This window comes from Apis cerana, linkage group LG11 (genome assembly GCF_029169275.1).
Source record: "Apis cerana isolate GH-2021 linkage group LG11, AcerK_1.0, whole genome shotgun sequence".
Classification (NCBI taxonomy): Eukaryota; Metazoa; Arthropoda; class Insecta; order Hymenoptera; family Apidae; genus Apis; species Apis cerana.
The window spans coordinates 1,990,764-2,013,919 of NC_083862.1; the positions used below are offsets into that span (position 1 = coordinate 1,990,764).

General features: G+C 37.3%; 2 protein-coding genes across 4 annotated transcripts in view; one reads left to right on the top strand and one right to left on the bottom strand.

Moving 5' to 3' along the window:
• LOC107997157 (uncharacterized) overlaps window positions 1-23,156 on the top strand; it is a 91,301-nt gene that overhangs the window by 62,269 nt on the left and 5,876 nt on the right. The window contains exons 3-4 of one of the 3 annotated variants that reach the window (XR_003697545.2): window positions 224-673; window positions 1,153-6,978. Coding sequence is in view for 1 of the 3 variants with exons in the window: in XM_062081312.1 (XP_061937296.1) it covers window positions 224-473 (250 nt within the window). In the remaining 2 variants the exon portion in view is untranslated. Of the gene's footprint in view, window positions 1-223; window positions 890-1,152; window positions 6,979-23,156 lie in introns of those variants that run through there. The other 2 variants (XR_009831769.1, XM_062081312.1) reach the window with 2 other exon arrangements.
• LOC114577443 (uncharacterized) overlaps window positions 21,389-23,156 on the bottom strand; it is a 35,105-nt gene continuing 33,337 nt past the window's right edge. Inside the window, exon 6 of the mRNA XM_028666391.2 lies at window positions 21,389-22,573. Within this exon, the coding sequence (XP_028522192.1) occupies window positions 22,406-22,573 (168 nt within the window). The 3' untranslated portion in view covers window positions 21,389-22,405. The remainder of the gene's footprint in view (window positions 22,574-23,156) is intronic.

Sequence of the window (23,156 nt, forward strand, 5' to 3'; positions counted from 1 at the left end):
TACATTAGATAAGAGAATAAATATATCATATTACGTTAATAAATAAAAAGAATTTTATCTTTAGAATGGAATCGGAAAACAAGCTATATAATTTAAGAGAGTTAGAAAAAAAATCAAAATTAATTTATATATAATTTCCAAATAATTATTATACACGCGAATTTAGTCAGATTCCATTAAATTATTAAAGCGCCTTAATAATTCTACCCATGATATATTTCAGCTCGAATCGAAAGAGGCGAACACGTGTATCGACGTCCACGAGAATTCACTCGAAGACGACACCACAGCCCTTTGTCGTCGTCGTGACCAACATCTTGGTTCCAGGCACACCAGGAGGTTCCATTGTTCCGGATGTCGTCTCAGATTCAACGACTGAACGTCACGTTCCCCGGCGATACGCCGTCCTGTCGTCGTCCTCTTATCGGGCCACTCGCAGAGCCACCTTGGCAGCCTCGAATAAGCGGGCGTGACTTTGCACCGACGGCTAATCGGATCGAGAAGACGCGAAAACGCCAATCCTATAATTCCGTCGTAGCGGAAGGTCTCGCGGCCTTCTTCCTGTCGGATTTTTCGCGACGGAACGATGGACGAGCCCTGACGGATCCCTTTCGACCATCCACGAATGTCGCAGAACGAGTGTATTGGAATATTTTGGGGAACACGGGAATCGGTGAGTTTAAATACGAATAAAATAATATCGAGAGGGAATCATATCGAATGAGATAACAAGAATAAGTGAAACGAATCAATTTTAATTGTCACATTATGATCTTACCTTAATTGTTATTATTTGTCAGTCTCGAATATTGGCAGGCAATTTTAATTTACGTTTGCATCGGCAAAATGATTTAAATTTAAAAATTAAATTATATCACGAAGTAACAAATTACGAGTCAAAATAATTTCATTTCATCCACTTTTCTTTTATACCCTTTCGCTTTTGATAAATCGATTAAACCAAATAAAAATTAAACCTAAAAATGCAACGCTGCAAGGACACGTGTATCCTATTGCTCGATATTTCGACACGAACCCGAATACTCTGCAATTTGCAAATCAATTTCCTCGAATCCCCTATCACGCGAAAATGCTAATTACACGTAAGAGTGCTTGTCACCTATATGTATAACGATTAAAAACGTTTTGCAGCGTATCAAAATCCTGTTACACCTCCTCCATTTACTCGATCGGTCCCCTGTTCGCCGTGGAACGGAACGAAGGCACGCTTGTAAAAAGTGACATCAAGAGGAGGGGAGGGGGAGCGTATTAAAAAAAACGCAAATGCGACAAGGTGGTAAACGCAGACAGGCAATTTCTCAAGATTACTTTGAACGATATTAAAGCCAACTTTTCTCTTTTTTTTTTTTCTTCCCCCCCTCCCATCCGAACCGAGCGCAGTTTCCTTTGAGTTTGCACACAGGAGGAGGAGGAGGGGGAGGGGGAGGCTTAGTCGTCAAACCTGTACGATAAAATTAACTTGTAAAACCGCCCGGTTAAAGGCCGCTGGCTTCGTGGAAAACGCGAGGCTGACTCTCGAGAATTCACCCATTTCGTAAATTAATAACGACGGCCGCCGGTCGAAAAGAGGGATGATGGAAATTTATATTTCCCCTCTCTTTATTTTCCCATCCCATCGCATTGTCATCAGCGTTTTTCCTCCCTCTTTCGAGTTTCGTTCTTTTTTGATATTCGAGTAAGTCGAGATTATGCATTTGTATATGTATTTACGTATTAATTGAGGTTTTCGGATTTTTTAAACTATGTCGAATTTGAAAATTGTTAAGATAAATTTTATCGAGTTTCGAACAAATAGTTCTCTTCTAACGAGATTCTTTTCTATAAATTTGTATTATTTAAAACGAATAAATTAATTTATAGGAGATACAGTCGATAGCGACCTCTTTCTCGTGATATGTTTGATCCATAGATTGAAATTTAAAAATGGAGAAATATATATATAACGTTTAAAATGGATAGAACAAATTCTACATAAACATTTCCAATCTAATTAATTATTTTAATCTTATCCCATTCTATCACTTATATCACTCTAATTGAATTTTAATATGCACGAATAGAAATATCTTGACACGTAGCAAAAACAATTTTATGAATAGACTCCTCTAGACAGAGAGGAGCTAACGTGTCCTCGTCCCTGATCGAGCAAGCTTGAGTAACAAGTTTTAGAATTTCAAAGGTATCGCGTGTATTCCCCTTCGTTTCTCGTTTTCCTCTTCGAGTGGGAAGAAAAAAGACTTGAAAAAGAAAAAGACGGAGCACATCTTGTTCCGTGATACGGCTTGTAACGAACAAAACGAGTTAATTAACCGATGGGATAAGAGGTACACGAAGAATATCGTTTAATATCTTTTCGTTATTTGGGATAATTTCGAATTAAACTTTTCTTTTTTCAATCGATAAAGACGGGGCAATTTCAGATAAGACGCTTATTGAATGATATTTATTATATTGCTCAACACTTAGCATATCGAGATAACGTTTTTTCATTTCATTCCGATATGTACGTGTATCCCTTGATTTTAATTGAATTTAATTTAATTAATTGAACGATTGTCGGTGGAAATATGTTCCTTTAGAAAAATGTACAATTTTCTTTATTTTTCCCCTATATTTTTTTTTAATAAATCTTTCTCCACTTCGAATTGTTTAAATAATTATTTGCTCGGTATAAATAAAAAAAAATTTTATGTAACCCTTCTTTCACTTTGAGAGATGCTTAGAAATAATTATTTTTACCGAATGAATTAAATTAAGAAAAATTAGAACAAAATTGAAACAAATTCCTGGAATAAGTTCCCTTAATTTCACACGATTCACACGATAAAAAAAAGGAAAAAAAATTCCGACTATCAATTTCACGCGAAACGATACTCTTTGATTCCCATCCACCTCTCTCCCTCAAAAAAAACCCCGTAATCACACCTTCCACGTCAAAACCTTGAATCATCAAAGCTCCTTTGCCATCACCTGGCAAAGGGGTTCAAAAGCGCTCTTCCTCCCCTCAAGCCTTCCTCCTCAAAGAAAGAAAAGGCGCGTGGATATAACCTACACTCAACGCCAGAGACAAATATGATCGGCGGCGGCGCTGCTGGCGATAGCGTTCATTATGGCCGCTTAATGGCCGCGATTTACCATTGAAAAAAGCTGGCGACACCGTCTGAATGAGCCATTACGTAGCCCGGTCTACAGAAATAATTATCGTAGCATTGACACAAAAGGGCGTTGGCTGGCTGCCTGCCTTCATTGCATACACATCACCTCACGTATGCGTATACAGGGTGTCCCGCTCGAAATCAACCTTGATTCATTTTCTTAATTATTCGAAAGAAAATTAAACGATTTCCATGTACAGTTTTATCTGTGAAAATTAATTTTCATTTCTTCTTCAAATTTATATATCTCTCTCCTAAACCGATAATTCTCCTCCTAATATATATATAATTCTCGCGAATAATAAAAAAAAAAATTCGTTCAAAATTACGAATATTCCCAAAAACATTTTTTCCTACGATTAACGACTCCCTCCCCTCCCGTTAAATATATCTCGATCGAAACGGAACCACCCTGTACATAATCCTCCCTCCTGTCCACTCCTCGTTCCTCCTCTTCCCCATCCATCTATTTACGATACGATAAAAGAAGCGTCTCATCGCGAGAGAGGAGGACAGGTGGGGGCGAGTGGTGGTGGGGGGAAGAGAGAGAGAGAGAGGGTCGAGCCAGTCGGCCGACAGTGGCGACGCTCGAAAGGCAGATTGTTTGTTTGTCGGGAGCTTCTGGTGCTGCGCGCACAAACAAGTGGAAACAAATAATATCCTGGCCGCATTACGCGAACGAGTCGGGGAGGGGGGGAGACTCAGGCTGCCCCAGGGCGGCGGTAACGAGGCGAACGAGTGCCGTGAACCTCTGCCGTCATTAATGCCGGCCTCGGGCCCACGCGTGCCCCTCTCCTTGCCCTCCCCTCCCCCTCGCCTCTTTTCTGTTCCATCCATACCGATTCCGATGCCTTCGTCTCGATACGAATCGAGGGTCGTATCGGGATCCCCTTTCATATTTCGAGGAAGGGAAGAGGGGGAGGAGGAGTCGTGTGTCAATCGCGTTTTTCAATCGGCTGGAAACCGGAACTGGAAATTGAAGAATGTTCGATCGATGTTGGATGGAAGTTGGCTCCTCTATGCGGATGGCGGTGGTGGTGTTGGGCGACGCGTGGCGAGGGATCGTTTGGAGGGAGGGGGGAAGAGGAGGTGGGGAGTTAGAATCACCCGTTTCCTGATGACGAATGATGATGTTTCGCGGGGACGATTTGTCGATCGGAGGGGAATCGAACGCGTTTCGTGGTATTGGACGATTTGTTTCTTTTTTTTTTTTTTTCGAGGAGAAGGGAGAGGAATTATCAGTTATACGAATGGCAATTAGATAGGATTGAATGTGATCCATTGAAAAATTTGTACTCTATATTTTCAATTCGCTTAATCTAATTTCGTATAGTTGATTGAAATATATATATAGATACAACATTTCGGTGTTAAAGGTGATGACAAAAGTGCGATGATCGTAAACCAATTCCTTAGCAATTTTCGAAATTGATCACGGACAGTCGTAAAGGAGAATACAGTTTCACGGTCATAAAAGCGAGGGATCAAACCGGAAATTGCCCGATCCCAGCGGAGGCAGAAGGAGAGATTCTCACTTTCGATCGGACATTCGAGCCACAGCATCAATTATGAAACCAGTAGATTTAGGAAATGTCGTAAATTTGAGGAAGATCCGGTTCTCTCTTCAATAGATTCTAAATCTCTTAACAAGGTGATTCTAGTAACTGCGAGTAGTTTATTGGTGATAGCCTACGTGAAATTAATAAATATTGCCAGAAATAAAAACGTAGTAGTAACATAACGTTGAAAAGCTCGTCTGCATTTTTTAATTTCAAATCTCGATTACTATGGACCTACTTAAGTCGAAAATTTTAGTTCGTTTCTTGAAATTCGAGTTACCAATATTTGAAATCGTTTCCACAAATTATTTATACCTTAAGAATCTTCGAAAGAAAAAGTAATCGGCTTTGCAACAAAAGTTTCACGAGTTCTATTCGATAATTAAAGTGCAATTACCTTCGGTTACGGCTAACACTTGGATGGGTGACCGCTTAGAAAAATACGCTTATTAGAAATCTGAAAAAGATCTGCTTTTTAAGATTCTTGGTTATATTAATAGTAAATCAATAACAATTTGTGATACTATTTATACAATTCAAATAAAATATATCCAGCAATCAATATAATAATAAATATAATAAAGATATAAAAATATCCCTCGACAAATTTTAATATTCAATATATATAAAATCGTTCTAGAAAATCAGACAAGGCGGTTAAACGGACAAACAACAACCAACTCCTCCTCCTCCTCCTCTCCTCGACGCAACCACCTGTATATCCGTTATTTATTCTCTGTTCGACCGCTGACTGGCTTAATTGCTCGGCCAACATCGGCACCGCTACCTCCATTAGGCTTGCAAGCCGCTTAATGCGACTCTGGTATATACGCGGTCGCTTCATTTACGCTTAATATGGCGCGTACGTGCATAAACGGTTTCAGCGTCTTCAGGAGCGTGTGTTGGCTGTTTGGCCGGCGATGATCGGCTATCGAGAGCCTTTTCGGCTCCCCTGGATAACTCTCTCTCTCTCTCCTCCGCCTTGTGTTTCTGCGTTTATACGCCCCGCGTGCGCACACAATCGTGTTTCCTCCCACCTAGGAAGCGACTACAAGTCCGCTCGAGTACATTGCACACACGCCTGGCTAATGGCTCACCGGTGCACAGGTAATCCCACCGCGTGATCACGGCCTCGCCTCTCTCTCTCACTCTGTCTCTCTTTCTCTCTCGTGCGCACGATGCCACCTGCTCGACACGCTCCGTCTTAGCTAGACACGTGTACGTTTAGACACTCCGTCGATAGAGATTGGTCTGCGATCGAATCGCGTGATTTTGCCGGGATAAAAATATGGAAATATGGATTTGAATCTTTTTCTGCGCGGAGAGGTATGCGAGGTATACATAAAATATAACTTTGTTATTTTTATTCTTCATCAAGATTTTTAATAATTGTATCGCAACAGTGATGTAATAATTTTTGTTGTTTCAGGTGTATTGAAATTTAAATTTAATCAAGAAAATTTCTATCCAATAAATAACCAAATTTACAAATTATACAAGTTATATATTTTGCAAATTTCTTGATGATATTTAGTCGGTATCCAAAGAGAAATCGTGTTCGGGATCGGGCAATGAATGCAGTGCGCGAGGAAAGGGAAATAGTTATTTTTTAAAGAAGAAACTCGAGTCTTTTTGCTGTAACCTTCGCCAATAATGACGGGTAATAATCGATCGATTCTTCCGCGTATTGTAAGTTTCAGTTGCTTGTGCAAGCGCCACTTCCATCGACCCTTATATGATTATACGGAGGAACGCGTAATTACTGTTTCTCATACACGGGAAACCAAGTACAAGCGATTATCCGATCGCACCCATGTCGAAACACACATCTCGATCAATTACATACAGGCTGTTTCAGCTTGTGTGTGAAAATTGTTTTCGAAGATACAATTCATAATGTGAATAAAAAGTATCGTATAATTGTCAGGATATTTCACCGGTTTCGATGATTTTTAAATGTTACCTATTTCTTAATCTAAATCTACTTTGAACCTAACTTTAATCTAGTTCGAATCTTAAAAGAAACATGTCGAAATTTAAATTAGGTTTATTTTTAATTTAATTTAAATATAACTTTTTAGATTGGATAGGCGTAACTTCGATTTTAAATTTTATAAATCTAACCTAGAAATAATCCGTTATTTCTTGGAAATAAAATAACTATACTTTTTACCTTACTTTAAATAACTTTAATGGTTACATGTCAAAAAACACTAATGATTTTCATAACTGTATTTCAAATTGCCCAAATTGTCGAAATGGATCCTATAAATTTTTTTTTAAGCTTTTATATGCAAAATCTAATCCGAAACAGTATTTATTTTCTAAAGGAACACCCTGTATGTCGTAAACAAGCTTGTCTCTTCGATCGAAGATGAAGTACAGAAAGAAGATTTGAATCAACTAAATAAATTTTATTAGGAAAATATTACCTGTTATCCAATTACATTCATTTCGACTTCATTATCGAATAATTATTATTGCGTGATAAATTTATTCGGTAACTGTGCATCCATATATATAATCACAACGTTTTATATTCAATCATCAATGCTCGTAAGTAAGAAATATACTATTTTAATTACTTTCATAATTTCGATCGAATTTTTTCAATTTAACAAGTTTCTATATTTTTCAAAATTTTCAAAAAACCAGAACTAAAATTTCGCTTCGATATTTTGTTAAAAACGTCTTTACATCAATATATCATATATATGTATATAAAACCATAAGAAAGAAACACGTACAACATCATTATTACCGACCAATCGTATCAAAACGTTTCTTTCAAATTACACATTAAAAATCTCGAAACTTTTAAAATTTTCCCTTAGAAAGACAAAAACTTACGAGGAGATCGGCAGCCGTATAATACACATAATCACGCGAATAACAATCTCCGCCGATTCGCAATTTCACACTCGCAACACCCAATATCTCGTCCTCCAGCTCGTCGATGGAGCGAGGGGCGGCTTTAAGTCGAGCAAAGGGGGGAGGACGTCGAGAGAGAGAGAGAGAGGAAGAGGGGGCCGATTGTTCGAGGCGTGGAAGCGCTCCTTAGATGCGACAATTGAGGTTCCAGACTGTGAACCTGCAATCAATGCTCCGTCGCCGCGTGGAAAGAGAGAGCCCCGCGTAGGGGGAGGGGGGCGGCGGCGTACGACACCCCTTGTGCAAGCTTGCAGGAGGAGGAGGAGGAGGAGGGGTATAGAGTCGTTCCTTTCGAAAGAAGGAGGAAGAGACGAGCACGTGGTAAGAGAGGGGGGAGGGGAGGGGAGGTGGAAAGGGGTGGCTTTGTCTGGCTGTGAAAGCTCGGGTTCGAGGGAGGGGTTCTTCTCCTTCCTTCGAGGAATACGGCTCGAAGGAAGCTGGCAGCATATCGAGCTCCCGTATCCTTATTTCACGAACCGAGGGGGGAGGGAAGGGAGGGGGGAGGGAGGTGGATCGGCTAGCCACAAATCTGCCGATGTTCGAGGGGAGGAGGGAAAGAAAAAAAGGGGAAAAAGGGAAAGGAACGAGAGAGAGAGGGGTAGAGAGAGAGATAGAGGGAGTTTCGCAGCCTCCTACCCCGTGTTTTGCTTCGACCAGGAAGAGATATAGGCGAGCGTTGCCAATGAAAGTTATGGTAAATAATGCGGCAACCGAGTGTTACTGACTAAGGAGAGAGAGAGTATGGTTGTGTTTTTTTTATAGTGTTGATTAAAGGATTTTGGAAAATCCGTTTGAATTGAATTTTTGACACGATTTTTAATATTATGTGCAATAATAATCGATATTGTTGTATAATAATCTTATTCTTCTGGCCTTTAATTGAACTAATTCAAAAAATTCCTGAAACGTGTTTCCAGTTCTATTCTAACCTTACATTCTAAGTAAAAACAAGAAGAGACAAAAATATTTATTCACAATCACCTGTTCGCTTACAATCTTCCTCATTCACTCTGAGAATTTTCGAAATCTTCGCTAAAGATACGCAATTTTCACGATTCGAATAAAAAAAAAAATATCTCCTCCGAATCTAATTAATCAAGATCTCCACACGTAATATAATATACCAGAACAGGATTATCCATCCATCCCGAAATTAGTATTCCATCAGCGGAAACGTTACGCGCCATTGAATTATAATCGCGTCCACTTAAACGTCCATCGATAAAGAAAGGCCTCCGTTCCACGGGCCAATTTCGTGAAACCGAGACGGGTTATAAAGATGGCGCTCCTTCTCTTTCTCTCTCTCTCTCTTTCTCGCGTGCATCGAACAACCTCCTCATTACGCCGCGTATCCATCGTGGCCGGTTATTAAAGCTGTTTCTCACTTTTATGAAACAAAGAAGCGCGAATTAAGCAATAAATATATATATCCCTCCCTTTGGGGAGATCGAGAACAACGGAGTCGGTCAGGTGTCGTGCACCTTTTAATTCGAAATTTATATTCGAGACAGTAATTTTTTTCCTGCTCCTCTTCTCGTCTTCTTCTCTCTTTCTTTCTCTCGCTTTCAAGCTCTCCTTGATCGTCCACCGATCGAGACACGCAAAACCGGTGTATTTTAATGACGCGCGCGCCCTCCCCACCTTCGAGTGACAACTGTCGTTCTCGAGCATGCATTATTAACCACTTTTTTGAAACGTTCATTTATCCGTCTTCCATTCGATCGACGTAGCAAGTAAATTGAAAAATAAATGGATGGTATTAAATTGAAGGGGAGGGAAGGAGATGGATTTTATTCCGAAGTTTATATATATATATATATATATATATATAGGTCGGTTTCGTTGTTGATTATCACTTCGTGGAGAGTTTCTATCTTGAGAATTTTAATACGATATTTTTTATTTTTGTAATTACTTGAGAATATAAAAATAGTGACAATTTGTATTGGATAAAATTAGTCAGAATTTTATTATAATTCTCGTCTATGATAAATTGATGAAAATTTAAAAATAAAAATTTTTTCTATGCAACGTAAATAACATCTATATTTTTTAATTTAGGAGAATTTACGAAAATTTCTACCATAAAGTAAGAAAAAAATATTATCAGCTATTGTATACAAAATTTAAAAATCATTTATTAAGATTACAAGAGACAAATTTGCTTCGCGCAGACTTCGTCTCAAACAAGATTACTGTTCGCACAACCAATTTTAACGAAAGGACACGTTTCTAACCCATATCGCGCAAATAAGTTAACACGATGCGAGTACAATGGATGTGCACCACCGCTGGAAAGGAGGGTGAAAAGGGGTGGTTTGTCGCGACAATGGCGTGGTTACTTTGTCCAGGAAGCGTAGCACCAACCGTCCTCCCTCCACCCTCTGGTTTCAGCCACGAGACGCTAATGCAACTTCCGGCGGGCCTCGAGGAAACGAGATATAGTTTGTGTATTAGGAATAGTTTTACACGTTTCTATTGTGTCCAGTGAAAATTATTCTTTTAAATTTCTTAATTTCTTTATCGCTGTACTGATTGTTGGGTTAACAATTTTTGGAGTAGATATCGCTAGAGGATGAAAGAAGGACGAAAAAATTAATATTTTCAAAATTAAGAAAAATTAAGAATAAACTTTGGAAACTTTGAATTAATCTTTTTATCGCTCTTTACAGAGTCAAAAATGACTTTTATATCGGGTTTCAAAAACTAAAGTCTAAAAAAGAACGAAATGAAAAAATCTTCCAAAATGAGATATATTTGAAAAGCAAAATTTAATAAAAAAGTTCCAACAATAGCGATTGAAGGCAATAATTCTTCCCTTTCCATTTTATTTTTATTTTCCACCACGAGTGTCGACGTAATAGACGTAAAGACTCGTCTAATTCCGGCCCTATCCATCCATGGAAAGGGCGAGGAGGACAAAGATCGCGGGAGCTGCGCGAGAGCGAGGAGGACAGGAGACGGTGCAGGAACACAATGGAGGCCGCCCGGCTTAATATAAATCGCAGTAACGATATTCAAACGGCCTCGCTTCCGCAATTACTTCCAGCCTGCTCAATTTGCGATCCGTGGCTAGGTGGATCGCTGTGACGAGCGGCATAAATTCCTTGTAATGTCGGTCATTGTAGTCGGATAAGAGAGAGAAGTTTAAATTTTCTAATTTTCGTGTTCGACGCGGTGATTTTGGATGGAATTACATTGGACAAATTGCGAATGGGGGGCGAAATGGACTATTTGGCAATAATAATCGAGGATTAATTCGATTCAAAAATAAAAATGACGAGTTTTGAAATTTTACAAATTTTTAAATTTTAATGGCGATAGATTTTCGTTGGAGAGCACGCGATTTCTTTCTGTCAATTGTAATTTGTAAGAATAATTGAGATATTTAACATGATTTAGAACGATGAATTGATAATTCTATAAATTTTGTGTATTTTAAAATTCTTGACAATTACAACAATACTAAATACTTGAAACTATAAACGAAATTAATGATTAAGCCACGCGAAGAATTGAAATAAAAAATATAAACGAAAATATAATTTACGGCGCTCGTAAAATATATCAAACTACAAAGATCTTAATAACAGTCGTTAACAGCTAACAAGTTCTCCGCGAGAAAAAAGCATTTCGACTATACTAGAGAACTTAACCTAACCTAACCGAAAGGCGATCTCGTTTAAAACAGGCCACACCGTGGGATAAACTCCTTAAAAGAAAGTTTCGTTTCTCGTTGGCCGAGATGAGCGACATAAAGCCGTGTATGGCTCTTTATTCTCGATAGAATATCGTTAATTATGCCGACGTTGAACCAATGAAGTGTCGATAAAAAGTTCGAACGAGCCAGTGTTGCAGCTAAACCCATAACTGGACGACGAAATAGTTCGGTGGATCCTTTAATAAAGACACGATCCTCGAGAACGAGGATCTTGGGAGTGGGGAGGTGTTCTTATTTCAAAGGAACCGACCCACTCGATCCTACGAACCTGGAGAAGCACTCGGCTGTCGGAAAGGCACCGAAAGATCCTCTTGGATGGAAGAGGTATAGGTTAGCTCGTTTCGCTGCTGGCTCGAGATTTCGTGTCGGGATTGCGGTGGAGTTTTTTGGAAATTTTGCCAAGTGAACACCGAAAGATAAATGTTCTAACCTCTTCAAAGGATAATCCTAGTGTACAGTCAAGAAAGATATTTAAGGAGAGGAAGTATCTATGGAAAAAGTTATCGGATGAATTTCACAGATTTTCGTGACGTGGATCGAAAATACGTATCACAAAGGTTATGAAAATGTAAATTAAAAAGGTCGATTGTGAGATAGATTCCATTTTCCTTCGTCACTCGTTGTTTGCCCGAAAGGAATGTAAGACTACATTTCTCGTAAACGAATCACGTGATCTAACGTAATTTATTTCCTAGCAGAGAGATGTCGCGATTAGTCTATTTTCCAATCGAAGGTTTTCGCTAACACACTTTCTTAAACAAAATACAAGTTAATTTTTTTAAAGCGTTTAGTTCCGTCTTTTCTCAAGATTTAAAAATTTATGAAATTTCATATTCAAATGAAATAGAAATTTAGAAACTTTCCAATGAAATTTACAAGTTATCTTTGACAGGTTAGAATATTAATTCATTTTTCAAAATGAAAATTCCCAATCGGATGAAATATCCTTAAATTTCGACGACAAATTCCAAATTAAAAAAAAAAAAAAACTAAAAGGAAACGTTTAGAAGTTACTTTTGAAACATTGGCACATTTTTTCCAAATTCTTCTTCCACTGTCACTCTCCTATTCGATCCCTTTTGCACGAATGTGAAAGAAACGAATTTAGCCAACTTTCTCGCTATTACCTCGAGGCTTTCATCGAGGACATTACGCGGGCAGAGCGACGTACGCGTGTAAGAAGGCGGCGGCGGGTAATCGGCAGCCTGGAAACACGTGTCTCGCGTCCCTCCGACCCAGCCATGAATCGTTGAAGGAGAGAAGGTCTCTCGTTCAACCGATCAACGCTTCCTTTTCCGCCGCTACACCACCCACCCGGCCGACACGGAACGCGCATTAGGCGCGAGTGCATCCTCACGCCCCGCAGCTACTTCCATTGGGATCCTGGGACGTTTCCCATCGAGGTGGAGTATACGCGTTATGACGGCCTCCCGGTGTACACGATTCCTCGACATTTGTCTTTTCGTTGTAGAACGAAACTAGACGATCGGCAAGGAGTTGGAGTTGGATGGCTTCGTGATGGATGATGTATGTTTTTTCTTTTTTCTTTTTTTTTTTTTTTTTGAATAAACAAAGGTGGTGATTCGAGTGGGATAAGAATGCGCATTAAGACTAAAAGTTAATTCCCCCTTCCCTCTTTTTTATCATCGACAAATTGTTCGATGCTTGATAAAATTCTAAATTCTAAATTCTAAATTTTACACTTTATTTCTCTTTTTCTAACGATATTTATGTATTTAAAACTGGAATAATTAAGGGACATATTAAAATTCGTTTAAAAAAATTGTTTACGAACAAATCATTACAAAAAAATTAAAAATACCCACCAGCAGCATTCTCTAAGCTTCTCCATCTTCCAGATCCTGTGGATGACCTTCTCTCTCGAGCAGCGTATCCAACTGTTTTCCAGCTCGAAGAAGGACGAGAGCCCATCGAATCCAAGCGTGAGCAAGAAGAAGCAAGGGGAGTGGAGGAGGGGAGAGAAGGGGGTTGCTCGTGGTGGAAGAGAAGCAAGGAACGTGAGCTGTATCGCCAACCGCGGCTTTAATAAACCCCCTTGGATTCCCGACGACGCACCATTGTGGCGGAGTCAGCCGATCCTGAGGTACCCTACCCTCCTCCCTCACCCTTTCACACCCCGTCTTATCCACCTCTTGGCCTATCTCTCTCGGGAGTCTCTCAATATCCCTTTGTTTAGGGTGCTTACGAGCAAAGATGTCGTGTGCCAACTGGGAAGGAGCAGTAAACCCCTCGACCCCTAGGACTTTAGGATTCTAGAGTCTTCTTCCTACCCCCTCCCCCCCTTCTCGAACAGCGAGGAGCAGACGATTGTTCTGACCCTTTCCAGGGAATATCTTCGTGCCACACCACACTTAGGTGTCCTGGCTGGCTCTCGTTGCATCTTCTCGTTGTTTTTGTCGAATTGTCTCGATTCGATTTGCATTTTTTGGATTTTTTTTTCGGTTTATCCCAGAGAGGAGGAAACGTTCGAATGTTTCCAACTAATTTATGTTCTATACCGGACTGTTGATTTATCAAATTTTTACAACACACCCCGCGATCGAATCCAAATTTGCCCAATGACAATTTCTCCTAACTCGTCGTGTCGGACGCGATTTTCCAAGCGGTTTGAAACGCGAGTTAGGGGGTTGGGGCCGTTCCAGGATCCATGGCCCGTAGAGCGTATCAATCACGTGGCGGAGGAGAAAGTGGAGGAGGAGGAGGAGGAGGAGAAGCCGAAAAGTGGCCGGCCACGTGGGTCAGCGGTGCTCTCGACCCATTGTCGAGTTTTCTTTCGGCACGTGGCCACGGCGTCCGCCCATCCAGTTTAAGAGCCATCGAATCCGCGCACACGCGGCCCCCATTTGGCTCGTTTCGTTCCTTGTTCCGTTCATTAGGGCGGCCGCCCGTGGGCAAAATATGCTCGCGTTTCCGGTTCGTCGAAGCCGCGTACACATGTCGTGAGATAATCAATCTTCGACCCCCTTTCTAACCCCCCTTTAGGAAATATGTTTTTATGCGTAGCGGGGAAGAAAGCCTCTCCCGCGGCTATCTTTATACGGGGATTCTTTGGAAAATTTTTAATTTTTAAAAAAGGTGGACCTGCCTTCGAAGGAAATTCGAAATTCTAATCTAAAAATTTTAATTCCAATTAATTAAATTTTCCAATAAATCCAATGAAAATGTAATTATATCTGCTAAATTTTGGTTTTTAAATTTGTTGCTTTTGCAGTTATAATATTTTAGAATAAGTTTAATTTAATCTGAAAATTTTAATTTTTAACGAAAATTGTGCGTGGATTGTCTTCGAAGGAAATTCGAAATTCTAATCTAAAAATTTTAATTCCAATTAAAATGTAATTATAAATTTTGGTTTTTAAATTTGTTGCTTTTGCAGTTATAATATTTTAGAAGAAGAATCTAATCTGAAAATTTTAATTTTTAACGAAAATTGTGCGTGGATTGCCTTCGAAGGAAATTCGAAATTCTAATCTAAAAATTTTAATTCCAATGAAAATGTAATTATAAATTTTGGTTTTTAAAATTTGTTGCTTTTGCAGTTATAATATTTTAGAAGAAGTTTAATCTGAAATTTTAATTTTTAACGAAAATTGTGCGTAGATTGTCTTCGAAGGAAATTCGAAATTCTAATCTAAAAATTTTAATTCCAATGAAAATGTAATTACATCTGCTAAATTTTGGTTTTTAAAATTTGTTGCTTTTACAGTTATAATATTTTAGAAGAAGTTTAACTTAACTTGAATGGAAAGTTATATATGAAAAGTTATAATGGTTATGATGTATTAATCAAAGTTTCAATTGTAAAATTTTAGAAAGAAATTAACCTGAAAATTCTTAATGAAAATTTTTCAGAAATATAATGAATTATATAAGGCTAATTAATATTACACTAATTAAAATGATTGAATTCAAATTTATTGCTTTTGCAATTGTATTTATATAATGAAATTATATAAAATATACTAAATTTAGTGGCTAATAATTAAATATTTAATTTAAAAATTTTAATTTTAATGAAAATTTGCGAAAAATTATTTTTTAAACTTTCTATATTTTCTCTAAAGATAAAATTAAAAACACATAATAAATTTTAGTTTAACATTTAAAATTTCTTTTAATATAAATAAAATATTACCTACTGTCAAAGCTATTTATTAGTTTTACTTTCAAATCATTATTCACTAATATTATATAATTCTCTGATATGATCAAAAACACGTCAGAACAAATGACTTCCCGGACCAGGGCGTTAAAACATAACACATTCGTTCAATTACGCGCTGATGGACACGTGAAATGCGACAGAAAGAGAAAGATATTTCTCTTGTGTATACAGTGTTTCATTATCGATGATAGAATCGAGAAACGAGTGAATTAAATTGAATATCAGAATGGAATGAAAAAAAGAAAAAAAAAAATTAAAATTCAACGATTATTCTTTAATTTTCGAAAGAAACTTTCCTTTAATTCAATTTCTATGATACACTATTGGAATCTTTTCATTGATTTGAAATTTTTTAACATTTCAAATTTTTAAAAGACAGTGTACTTTTAAACATATAGCTCGATTTTTGAAATCTATTATAATTATTATTATACATCTATATTATTGTTTCTTAGCAATATCAGCTTTTATCAACACTTAATTTAATTTACTTAATTTAATTTAGATCTTTACTATTCTTCTCAAACCACTAATATTTCACATAATTTCTAACTCCACCAATAGATGGAATTCTTTTTATCGCGATCAAATTTAGATAAATACAAAACTTTTTCCTCTCAAAAAAAAAACAGATACAACAACCCTCAGTATTTATCTTACTCTAATCTAACCTCACTTTCAAGTTTTGAATTATAAATACCAATTATTTATTCTTTTATATAATCGAAACTATCCCTGATTAAGAATTAAACAAGCCAACCAAAAAATCCCTGTCAAATTTTACAAACAGCTTATCTTATTCCTAACCTCACATCCAACTTTCAATCTGAATTACAAATACCAACCATTCATTCGTTTACACAATCAATGTGTGATCAAGAATTAAACGAGAGAAGTGAAGCTAAAAAGATTACCAATTTGCAAAAAATTAATCAATAACAATATCAACAAACTGTGCTGTTACACGAAGCAAGAAATTCGAGAAAAATCAAATCGGATCTTACCTACCGATTGCATCTCTCCCCGTTTACCATAAACGTGTTGATCCTTTGACCGGTAGCCAAGTAATTACGCTCTGGGCGAAGGAAAGCTTGGAACATTCGTTAAAACTTCACACAGGCAGAGACACACGGTCACGCGAGACCATTTGTCATTGATAGATGCGATACACGCGGCCGTGTTGCTCGCTTTTGCGAAATAAGGAAGAGAGAGAGAGAGAAAGAGAGAGAGAGAGAGAGAGAGAGAGAGAGAGAGAGAGAAAGAGGTGGAGTGAGGACGAGGAGGAGGAGGAGAGAGAGGAGGATGAAAGACAGGGCCGTACTTCCGGAGGGCGGTACCTCCAGTCGAGACGGCCCGTGGATTAACTGTGTGTGCACGACGAGTGTTCCAGGTAAACCCTATCGGCGGCCATGTTACCTTGCACTTCTGCGTACAGAATGTTCCTCTTACGCTCTTTCCGCTCGTCCAAGAATGTAAACCGGTGAAGTGTACCGAGGAAAGTTGGAAATCGAGTCTCTTCGAGCCGTTTTCGACCGTGTCCTCGTGCTTCACATTTTTTTTTTTTCTTAAAAGAGAATAAACGAGGATGTGGAAGAATTATTATTGGTGTATTCAATTTAATTTTCAACGAAAAATCTATTTTTTTGAAGAATTGAAGTATTGTATATAGTAGATATGAAAATGCAATTTGGACACGATTAATAATTACTTGAAAGTAAAAATAAAAATTTACAAATGGGGAGAGAAACTTTCTACAGCATTTTCGAATCCTCGTTTTTTACGAGATAAAATTAGTCTAGGATAGAATTTTGAAAAAGATGATACACGTGCCATCACGTATTAAAATTTTGACTCAATTTGTTCACGTTATTTTCAATTATTACAAAGATGGATCGAAATCCAATGTAATTAAATTATAATAATCGAAAAAATTATGAAAATTTTCTAACCTCAAAACTAAATTATTTTTAGCAAAAAAAAAAAAAATATTTCAATCGAAAATAGCAAATTATAAAAGAAAGTCGAGTGGCTTTTTGACGGGATAATAATAAAAACGAACGAAATGGCGACATTTAAAAATTACATGGATCATAATCTTCGACTTATCTCACCGGTCGGCGTCTTTGGGAAGACGCAGGCATGCCTCCTAAAGAGCAAAAGTGTGCTCATGGTAAACACCAAAGTGGTTTCTTGGAAGGAAGAACACGGCTACCAGCTTGCAAAATAGGCATTCGTCGACACTAGCCGACGTTTACCTTTCCTCTCTATTTGTACTTATTTCGTGGCGAAAGTTCCAACATGTCGCCGCGTTGAAATCGAGCCTCGCCCGACTACGAATATTTATTTTAACGCTCCTTCCGTAATTACGGTTTTGAAATTGAATTGAAAACGATGATATTTTTTATTAATTTTCACTTTCTTAAATCTCGTCGTTCAACTCGTTAAAAAGTGAATAATTAAAATAGTTGATGCAGATATTAGCACGAATTATTTCCATCCACTTTTTTCTGATTTTTTTATTAAATCTAGATTTGATTTATAATAATGACATTCCTTTCCGAGTCGGAATCAATATACAAATTTATCAACTGTTTATACAGGAAATACATGTATGATGGTTGATAATCAATACAAGGTTTGAGTTTGTGGAATAATTATTTTCTTATGAATTTTAATCTTTTATAATATGAACAAAATGGAAGATATCAAGTGTGAATTTGACATTATTATCATTTTAACTTTGCAATTTTGATCCCCATAAGAGTTCTATTTGATAGATTTAAAGAAGTTAATTCTAAAATCAATATATCTTTCAATTAATAGGCTATGAAGTAATTCTAAATTCATCATAGATTCAAAGGAATTAATTTTAAAATTCTGCACAATATTTAATTAATACAGTATGTTATTGAGATGATCCTAAATTTTGAATTGTTTCCTGCAATAAAAATACAGTCATCATAACAAATTATACTAGTATCCTATTCTTAATGTTCAAATCAAAATAATAATTTTACAAACAGTTTCTTTCCAATTAATTTAAACTCAATGCCTATTGATTATTGATCATTGAAAATCTATTCATTATTAATCATCGCTATAATCATCAATTATCATTATTAAAAAAAGTTTTTAAAAATAATTTTTCCTGGTTTCTTTTAGTTCTTTTGTATATTAAAGAGAAAACAAAAATAAAGATAGTCCAATAAAATAAAATAAAAAAAAAATCTTTTACAATCTTAACAAATGATGATTCCTTTGAAGTTTCAAAAGAATTTATCAAAATTCTGACCGATAAATGGAAAAATGAGATGTGACAAACGCGATACGACAACAAATACGAAAATTTCACAGCCAACAAATCATCACCATTCGATTATCCCCCCTCGTTAAAAAGCGACCACACGGTATTTCACAATCCATAAGTTCCCCCTGCAATTATCGCCTTCGATTACAGCAGCCCTCACAACCTAACAACCGTTCACAATCCTCGACAACTGCCCACCCATCCACCCACCCATCCACCCATTTCCCCGCCAGAGAAAAACTCGTATTCCTCCACAAAACGAAACAAAAAAAAAATAATAAACAAAACACCGCGCTTCCCGCGAATAATAATATCATTTTTTTTTCCATCCCGTGGCCGACGTCTGGGCGAATTCGGCAAACACCTAGACGTCTCTTTTTTCCCGGTTAATCAAAATTAAAATTCAGTTGGAAACGCGGAGAGGAGGCCCTGCTTCGCTCGCCGGAAAGGAGATGTGTGGGGGAGGGGAGGGAAGGGAGAGGGAGGGGAGGAGAGGGGGTGTCCAATTAAAAAAATGAAGTGCTTTTTCATATTCGTCTCTCTTCGCCACCCCCCCTCCCCCACTCCCATCCATTTGTTCGTAAATAATAATTAAAAATACTCGTCGTGCTCGGTTTCGCCATCGTGCTAATATTTAGTCGACGGAGAAAATGAGGAAGGAGGGGGGGAAGAAAGGAGAGAAGGAGGAAAGGAAGGTGGGTGGGGATAGACAGTCGGAACCGTCTCGAAACCGTCCACATTTCCATCGCTTTTCCCGTCCCTTATAACCAGAGAGAGACACCCTCCCCCTCCTCCAACCCCATCATTCTCCTCTCTTTTGCATTCGGGACAGCTCGCGCTCGCGACGAATTTGCAAGCTTTTAATATAAACGCGACGCGATATATACCGTCGAATCCGACTGTTGTTTCCCCCATCGCTGCCTTCCTCTTTCTCTCTTCCTCTCTCTCTCTCTGTCTCTATCTCTTTCTGTCTCTGTTCGCGCTGTTGGATTTGGTGACGAGTCGATCTTTGTCCGTCGGACTGGGTTTATCCGTCAGTCACGTGGGATGATACTTTCTTTCTCTCTCTGTTTCTCGTTGCCAGTCCCTTTATGAATAAATCCAGAGCGAGTTGTTTTCACCTGCGATCGCCGAGGTAACGCGATATCCTGTCTCTCGAGCGGATGATATCTTTCGTGGGATGTTGTATAGGTTAAGTCGAGTTCCCTGTGTATATAGGATGCTTCGATATATTTTGTATTACCTCATAGGTTAGATTAAATTATGACACTTTTTGAGAAATGATTATATAGGTTATACAGTTCGACTAGACGTATAATATAGAATATTATATCTTGTAATTTATGGATGTTAGATTAGTGTCATTAGATTAAGTTGATTTTTTTTGTATAAAGCGTTTTTGTATTTCATAGGATAGATTAGAATCAAGCGGATAATATCTTTTGAGGGATTTGTATAGGTTAATTTGAGTTCCCTGTGTATATAGGATGCTTCGATATATTTTGTATTATCTTTATAGGTTAAATTATGATGCTTTTTGAGAAATGATTGTATAGGTTATATAGTTTGACTAAAATATGTATCTTGTAATTTATGGAGATAGATTAGTTAAATTAATGTCATTAAGTTGACTTTTTTTTGTATGTAAAATGTATCTTGTATTTCATAGGTTAGATTAGAATCGAGCGGTGATATCTTTGATATCTTTCGAGGGATATTACAGGTTAAATTATGATACTTTTTGAGAAATGGTTATATAAGTTAGATTGATTAAGTACATAGAATAATTGTTTCTTATAATTTATGGATTTAAAATAGATTAGGTGAACATTAAATTAACTTTTCTATATATAAGATGTATTTTATATTTCATAGATTAGTTTGGAATGGTAGTTTTCAAGGAATGTTGTATAGGGTGATGCGATATTTTGTGGCTCGTAGATTAGGTTAGATTAAACAATATAATTATGCTAATTTTAAAATGATGATTTTTTTTGAAAAATGTTATATAGATTATGTTGACTTTTTTATACTATATAAAATATTATTTCTTGTATTTTATGAATTAGATGAATGTAAGAATGATTTTTCTTTATATAAAGTGTTTTCATATTTTGTATTCATAGATTAGATTAAATTAGAATCGAATTGACGATGTTTTTCAAGGTATATAGGATATTTCTGTATTTTATACTTCGTAGATTTTTCAAGGGATATAAACTATTTCGATATTTTGTATTTTATAAGTTAGGTTAGATTAATTTCTTTTCGAGGGAATGACATCTTTTCTCGATGTTGTGTAGATTAGGTCAATTATTTCTCTATCTATAGGATGTTTAAATATTTTGTACTATAAGTTAGATTAGATTATGTTTTCGTACTTTGGAGATTGAATTAGGTTATTTTTTTATTTCGTATTTCATAGGTTAAGTCTCTAACACATGATATCTTTCGAGAGATGTTGAAAAAATTTGACTTGTACTGTACAAGATATTTTGATATATTTAATTTAATAAATTACTTTTGAGCGAATTATCGAATTAAAAATAAATCTAATTCGATAAAAATCTAGAAAAATTCTGACTAGTATACGAATGAAAAAGTCCAAGTTTAATTCCAAAATTTCGCGAGAGATTAATATCTAATACGATCTTATTATTATCCTCTTCTTTATCCACGTAATAAAGCGCGAAATCGTTCAAAGAGACCGGATATTACTTCATTGAATCGCGAGCTCTACACGAGTTTTAGGCAAGGGAGACAAGGTTGGATGGCCGCTAACAAGGCAGCCGGTGCTTATTTAAAATAGTCTTATGACTGTTGCACAGGTGGGAGTGCGGGATGGCGAGTAATTTGCCTGGTAAAACCGAGGCAAGCCTGGGGCAACTCTCTCAACTCGGCCAAGGGTCCGATCATTATTATCTCCGCGGTAAAGAAATCTCCTCGACGTTGCCCTCGGCGAGCTCCCCATTTCCTCTTCCCAGCTCCACACGCGAAAAAAAAAAGGAAAGGATGCTACTGGCTAACATCCTTTGTCCAACGTCTCATTTTCTTCAAACACAATTTATCCGTTCATAAATTGATATATTAGTTAATGATTTTCCATTCGTTTCTTCCGAAAACTATTCAATTATTAAACTCCTTCTAAACCTAACCTAAAAATTAAATAAAAATTCTTCTTATCTTTCAATATGGTGAACGATATTTCTATATATTTCTTTAAAACTGTCAAAGGCAAAGTTTCTTGTAACCCTATTTTGAGAAACGACGAATTTTCCATCGTTTAATATATTCCAAAAAGGGAGACACAGAAAGGGTGGATACGTGTCTCTGCCACCCTTTCCCCCTCCCTCAAAATCAAAAAGGGACACGAACGAAGAGGAGGGGGAGAGAGAGAGGGCTTAGTCCGGATGGCAGGTCCTGGGGGACACGCGACACTTTGGGTGGCCGTCCGCTCATCCGCCGGATAATGGATTCCAGGGCTACACCTTGGCATCGCTTATTTTAATCCGACGATTAAAAATGTCAGACACATGTTCGTGAACTGCGCGATCCCGTGGGCCGCAGCCTGTGCAACTTTCGGGGATTAATGTCCCCTGCGACACTCCCCCCTCCTGAGACGTCGTCCTCGTCGTCGTCGTCTGCTCGGTGGCGGTCGCTTTTTTGCTGCTTGGATGCTCTCTCTCTGGAAAACTGGAAATTGGACGAGTTTTCAGTCGTTAATTATAAGAATTATTGGAGGATTATTGGAAGACTTTATTCGAAATTTTTAACTACTTTTATTTTTCCAACTTTTATAAATCGAATTATTATTATACTTTTAATTAATTTTAATTTTGATTTAGATTAATTCTTTATATAACGACGAGTAATAAATTTATAGAATTTATTTCTCGAACAAATTGTTTAATTTTATTTCAATCCTGTTATTACGAAGAACCAGTGTGCATTGGTGGTCCGGCGAGATTTCTTATGCGAGATGTGAAGCTTCACGCTGTAGCTCGTTAGTTGTTTTGCTTGTCTAACGTCACGAGGAATTTATCGCTGTGACGAATTAGAGTGGAGGATCCGCAACGAGGAAATCGTCGTGTCGATGTGGGCAAAGGAACGAGGATAAAAGAGTGAATTTAATTTTTTCTTTTTTTTTAAACGAAAAACAAATTCTATTTTATTCATTTCTGTGATTGATTGAATCAGCCCAAAGAAACTGATTACGGTTTTATCCATAACAATTGATTCTTGAAATACTCTATACATAAAAATTTCCAAACTTATT